Here is a 5,807-nt window from a genome sequence, read left to right as displayed (position 1 = left end):
GAACTGAAAGGGCTGCGGAGAACCCACGGGCTGCCTGAGGCCTGGGAGTTTGGCGGCTCCCAAAGGTGAGTGGCTTGGGGGTTGGCGCTCCCGGGGAGTTTGCGGTGCACTAACACTCTCCCCTCCCCCACCTTTCCAGAGAGCTCCCCTTTCTTGGAAGTCTTCAAGCAGAGGCCGTTCCACCATTTGTCGGTCAGTCAGTCAGTCAGTCAACAAGCATTTATTAAATTGCCTCCTACGTTCCAGGCACTACTACGCACTGGGTTTACAGATACAAGCAAAAAGACAATGTCTGCCCTCGAGCTCACATTCTAGCAGAAGGAGAACGAAAAGCAGGGAGGGATGGGAGGGGGGGTTGATGGGAGAAAGGGCAATGGCTGCGTGGCTCCCTGCCCAGAGCAGAGCTTCAGCGGGGCCCTTCCTTAGGGTTGGAGCGATGCTGCTCTTCCTCCTTGCAAACCCTTGACCCCTCCAGAACGTCATCCTATTCCATTCAGCCCAACCTGGGAAGATCCTTTCGGATCCTTCCCCCAAGTTGGACAAGGGTAAACCCCCAGATCGAAAGGCTGCCCATCACTCACCAAGAAAAATGCAAATCCTTGACCCAGCGTTCCAAGCCCACGGAAGCCCCAATCACCCACCCTTGTCTCCCTACAGTCCCATCACCCCGACCTCCAGCGCCGTCCTCCTGTGGCCCGAAGGTCTTGCCGCGGGGGGTGGGGACGGTGAGAGGGAGGGAGGGCGCAGCATTGCCTACCCCGACAGGAACACCCTGTAGCCACCACCCTTCGTGGGTCCCTTGACTTTTGGAGTCCATAGGTGAGGAAGGGGCTAGAGATGCATTGCTATCCAGCCGGGACTTTTCAATATAACTTTATGAATGCACCACTTTGTTTTCTTTCACCAAAAAAAAAAAAAATAAAAATAAAAACCTGCAGTCACAGGGAAGACTCTAAATGCCCAAAAGAAAAAAAAAAAAAAAAGCGGGCCACGTACAGCGGCACAGACAAGGCCCGTCTGGGTGGCTCCCCTCCCAACCAATAGGACGCCCCACCCCCACACTTCCCCTGGCAGCGAGTCCAAGGCTCAGCAAGAAGAGTGATGGAGCTGAGGGTGAAGGCAGGCTAGAGCCTCCCCGAAGGTTTAGATCGCCAGAGGCCACCTCACCCCTTCCACTAGAAGAGTCCAAGGTTCTGGGGCTTGAGGGAAAGGGAGAGCACAAGAGTCCCTTGGAACCAGCTTGGGAACAGAGTGGCTGGGGGAGAGCTGGGGGCTGGGCAGGGGTCAGGGGGCAGGGTGGGAACTGAGGTGCCTTTCCAGGAGCGTACGGTGGGAGAAGACCTTGGCACACAGCGGGCAGGGGACGCGCTCGGGCCGGTGAGTGCGCATGTGCACGTTGAGGGAACTCTTCTGAGTGAAGCGCTTGCAGCAGACGGAACACTGGAAGGCCCGGACCCCCGTGTGGGTGACCATGTGCTTGAGGAGGTAATCTCGGAGCGAGAAGGAGCGCCAGCACACCGAGCACTGGTGGGGCTTCTCCCCTGGGGACACGAGAGACGCAGGGTCAGAGGCGCTCCCGGCCCTCCCCAAACTCTCCCCACGCCATCGCTCTCAGAGAAGTTAGGGCCGGCCTCCTGTCTGCTTTGCCGTATCGGCCCCATCACCGCTTGGCCGGCTACTTCCAAGGCAACGTTGCCAGGCCTAACTTCGCGCTCCCTCCTCTTCCCCCCCACCCCGGGCCATCCGCCTTTACGGTCCTCTCCCTCCCTGCTACAAGTCTGGGATGGAGCCAAATCCTCACTTCCCAGACTCAGGACTGCATGTCACCTCAACACTACCTAATCTATCTAGCCTGTAAGGGATATCCCGGCTTAAGAGAGGGGGGCCGGGCCCCTTCCACATCTGGGACTCCATCCCCTCTGGAGATGGAAGAGCGGCCCACGGAAGCCGGGGGCCCTGGGACATTCCTCCACCAGAAGTCTCGGGCGCCGGCTTTTTCCCTCCTCCCCCTCCAGGCTTAGGCTCCCTACTTTCTCCTCGGGCACCAGCTATTTTCCCCTCCTCCCCCTCTAGGCTTAGGCTCCCTACTTTGTCCTCGGGCACCAGCTATTTTTCCCTCCTCCCCCTCCAGGTTTAGGCTCCCTACTTTCTCCTCGGGCGCCGGGTTTTTTTTCCCTCCTCCCACTCCAGGTTTAGGCTACCTACTTTTCCCCCCTCCCGGCCACAGTCCAGGTAACTCCCCAGCTGCCTCACCTTGCAGCCCCGCCCCCGGCTCCCTCCCAGCTCCAGCTGTGTGGTCTCTTCTTACCTGAGTGAATAAACATATGCTTCGTGTAGTTCTTGCGTGAGCTGAAAGTTTTCTGACAGTGACTGCACTCGTAGGAAGGCAGCTCCGGGGGCCGGGGCCCCGGCACTGGGGGCGCGGGTGGACCAGGACCTTCATTATGCTGGATCTGAATGGGACCCAATCCCCCCAGTCCAGCAGCTGCCGAAGCGGAGGCGGCGGAGACTCCCCCGCCTCCCCCTGCAGAGCCTTCTGCCTGGAGGGGGCTGAAGAAGGGCGGAGGCTGGGGGGGTCCCGGGGGAGGAGCTGGCAGGTGGAAGGGGAAGAGACCAGGAGCCCCCGCGCCCTTCACGGCAGACGTGGGACCGGGAAAGCCCAGGGTTCGGGGCTCAGGAGGTCGAGGTCCGAAGCCTGAACTGGGAGGAGGCCCCATGCTGCAGTCGGGCCGGGCAGGAGCCTGGGACGGGCTCTCTAGAGCCGCAGGAGCCGCATCCCGGGGTCCCCCCTCAGCCACCTCCTCGTTGGGCCACACGGGGATAAAGCTCTCGGGGAACACCTCTTCCGAGGCCGCGCCGAAATAGTCTCTCCCCCCGGGGGTTTCCGAGGGAGGCAAATCTGGCACCGCGGCTGGGGGGTCCTTCCGGGGCTCTTTGAGGCCCTCGCTGAAGAAGCCTCCCCCACACTGGCTAAAGCAGCCACCCCCGCCAGCCTCTTCTTCCTCAGCCCCATCCTCGTCGTCGTCCTCGTCGTCATCCTCTTCCTCCTCCGCCCCATCTCCCGGGCCCGAGCCTTCTCGGATCCCTTCCGGACCCCCCAACCCCGCGGTGGCCGCGCGCGTGGGCGAGGTTTCTCCCTCTTCATCCTTGATCACCACGGCCAGAGGCTCTAGCAGCTGCAGGCGGACGGGCTGTCTCTGCTTGCGGCTGTGACAGCCGTGGGGCCCGGCGTCCGTGGCCGTGGCCGCCGCCGCCCGCTGCTGCTGCGCGGAGAGCAGGTCTCGGAGCTTGTAGCGGACCTCAGCCCCCCCGGGTCCCGGTCCCGGCCCCCCCGGCCCGGGCCCCGGCGTGCAGAGCTCGGCCGAGGCGGCGGCAGCGGGCCCCGCGGCCCCATCCTCCGGCCCCCGCGAGCCGGCTCCGCGCGCCTGCGAAATGATCTGGGTGCACTCGTCGATGACGGTCTTGATCTGCAGGATGGAGGCCGCCGTGAGCACCTGCAGCGCCTCGCTCTGCGCCACCACCAGGGAGCCGCTGTACAGGAACTCGACCAGCTGGCGCACGGTCTGCGCCGGCACCACGGGCGGCACCAGGATCTCCGAGTGGCCCAGCAGCAGCTTGTCCTGGAAGAAGGGCGAGCCGGCCGCCAGCACGCAGCGGTGCGCCCGCAGCGAGGCCTCCCGGATGCGCACGGTCACGTCGCAGAAGTGCCCGCCGAGCCGCTGCCCGTTCAGGGTCTCCAACAGGGAGCGCGAGAAGTTCTGCAGGTGGATGTAGTGCACCGCCTCTGCGGCCGCCGCCGAGGCCGAGGCCGAGGCCGTGGCCGCCGCCGAGGTCGCCATGGCCCTCCGCCTGTGCCACGGAAGGACAGGGTGAGGGGGCAGCCCGCCGCCTCTCCTCCCAACGGACCTGTTCCCAGGACATGCCCCTAGAGGCCAGAACTTCCCTTCCCCAGCCTGGTCACCCGGCTCCTTCTCCAAAGGGCACAGACCGGGCCCCCCCGTACCAAATGCTTAGGAAACTGCTGCTGGATCGCGCACCCAGCCACCCCACACACGCATGCTCTCGGGTCCTGCAAAGCCCCCCCTGCACCCCACCGGCCCCATGATGACCCCTGATTGTCCCAGGTGTCTTCTGTCCCCCCCACGCTCCCATTTGTCTGTGGTGGCCTTCATGCCATCCCCACACCTCATAATGCCTCGGAACCCTTTCCAGCCCTTCCCACCTGTCACCCCGTAGTGTCCCCGTAGTGTCCCGGGTGTCGCCCCCCTGCCCCTGAACCACTCCCATGCCTTCCCACCTGCCCCAGGGTTTCTCTCTTCACCCTTACACCCCCACCTGCCCCTAGAGGGAACCCTGTGTCGGACGCACGGTCTCCCCTTGGTCAGTGCCCTCTATGTCTCTTTCCTGGTCAAATCACCACCCCCTGGGGTCTAGCCCCTCTTCAGAACTGCTCGTGTCCCACCTCTAGATTCCCCCGAGCCCACAGCGCCCCCTCTGGTCCGGCCCCTCCTCAGAGCCACCCTTGTGTCCCACTCTTTAGGTTCCCCGGGCCCCATAGCGCCCCCTCTGGTCCTGCCCCTTCACAGAGCTGCCCTTGTGTCCCATCCTTTAGGTTCCCCCGCCCCCACAGCGAACCCTCTAGTCCCGCCCTCCTCAAAGTTACCACTGTGTCTCACCCTTTAGGTTCCCCTGGCCCCACAGCGCCCCCTCTGGTCGGGCAGCCGCCGCCCTGATCCTGCTACCTCCTCTGCAGCTTTGCTCTCTTCGTATCCGGCACCCACTTCCGGCCTCAATTTTGAGAGGTGGGTCTGAGGAGGCAACCAGCGGGAAATGACGTCAAGGACACGCAAACCCCACCCCCCCAACCCCTGCCATACACACTACCGCCATGGAGATAAGATCAGAGAGAGGAGGACTTTCCCTCCTGCTTGGATGACCGGAAGCACGGAGGACTCGGAACTCCCTCAGGGAGTCCCGCCCTGACTATAGAGATGAGGGCGGTCTCTGGGGCTAGGAGGGCTCTGGAGCGGAAAGCATAATAGAGAAAGGTCTTTCTCTCTTCCCTGGAGGACCGAAGAAGGCGGGGCGGCCAGCCTTCCCTGGGCCTGGGGGCCAGCGGGTGAATGGGCATGTGGGAAGGGGGAAGGGAAGGGAAGGGAAGAGGCCCCGAACCGGGGAATGCAAAACCTCGCTAGAGCCAAGGCGGGAAGCCCGAGGGGGCGGGGCGAACACGCCCCGGCCAGGGACAATGGCCGAGGGGACGACTGGAGTGGGCGGAAGCGGTCACGTGGGGTAGGCCGATTCCCTCCTCCCGCCGCGGCCTCCTTTGTGTCCGACCGAACGAGCCCGGGCCGGGCCGGCCCACGGAGTCTGAGGCTTCTCGCGCAGGCCGGCTCCGGGGGACAGAGCCGCGCGCCTGGCCGGTCACGGGCTTCCTTCTGGGCGCTCAGCCTGACTGGACGAAGCGCCCCCTACTCTATGCGTTGGTTTAAGCACCTCCCGAGCGCAGGCCCCGCCCTCGAGCAGCTGACTGCGCCCCCACTCGGGATACACATAAGGGGGAGCCCGGAGCTCAGTGGCGCTGAGGTTGCGGGGGTGAGGTTTTCGTTGGGACTGGGAGGTCTGTGAGGGGCGCAGAAGCGCCGCAGGGGGCGCGGCGGCGGTAAGGACACTGGGAGGATCCGGAAAGGGGCGTTAGGAAGGACCCGGGAGGCGACAACTCCTGGAGCGAGGGGAGGGGGCAAGAGGGGCAGAACCTGATGGGTCCTAAAGCCAGCTGGTGGATGAATGGAAGATGGACCGCGGCG

The 5,807-nt window shown here is 64.1% G+C and overlaps 1 protein-coding gene across 2 annotated transcripts; it reads right to left on the bottom strand.

Moving 5' to 3' along the window:
* Positions 1-204: 204 nt before the first annotated feature.
* Positions 205-5,601, bottom strand: ZBTB45 (zinc finger and BTB domain containing 45). Of its 2 annotated transcripts, XM_031963561.1 has the most exons (4): positions 5,188-5,601; positions 4,677-4,808; positions 2,309-3,849; positions 205-1,541 (listed from the first exon to the last, which is right to left on the bottom strand). In XM_031963561.1, the coding sequence occupies exons 3-4, from the start codon at positions 3,837-3,839 to the stop codon at positions 1,285-1,287; spliced, it is 1,788 nt and encodes a 595-aa protein (XP_031819421.1). In that variant the 5' UTR covers positions 3,840-3,849; positions 4,677-4,808; positions 5,188-5,601; the 3' UTR covers positions 205-1,284. The 2 variants fall into 2 exon arrangements, with proteins under 2 accessions (XP_031819421.1, XP_023357046.2); XM_023501278.2 differs by lacking the exon at positions 5,188-5,601 and having other exon boundaries at positions 4,677-4,846.
* Positions 5,602-5,807: the final 206 nt, after the last annotated feature.

The sequence above is a fragment of the Sarcophilus harrisii genome, chromosome 3 (genome assembly GCF_902635505.1).
Source record: "Sarcophilus harrisii chromosome 3, mSarHar1.11, whole genome shotgun sequence".
Taxonomy (NCBI): domain Eukaryota; kingdom Metazoa; phylum Chordata; class Mammalia; order Dasyuromorphia; family Dasyuridae; genus Sarcophilus; species Sarcophilus harrisii.
Note: the sequence above shows the minus strand (reverse complement) of the source record. Positions and strands in the feature narration are given on the sequence as shown.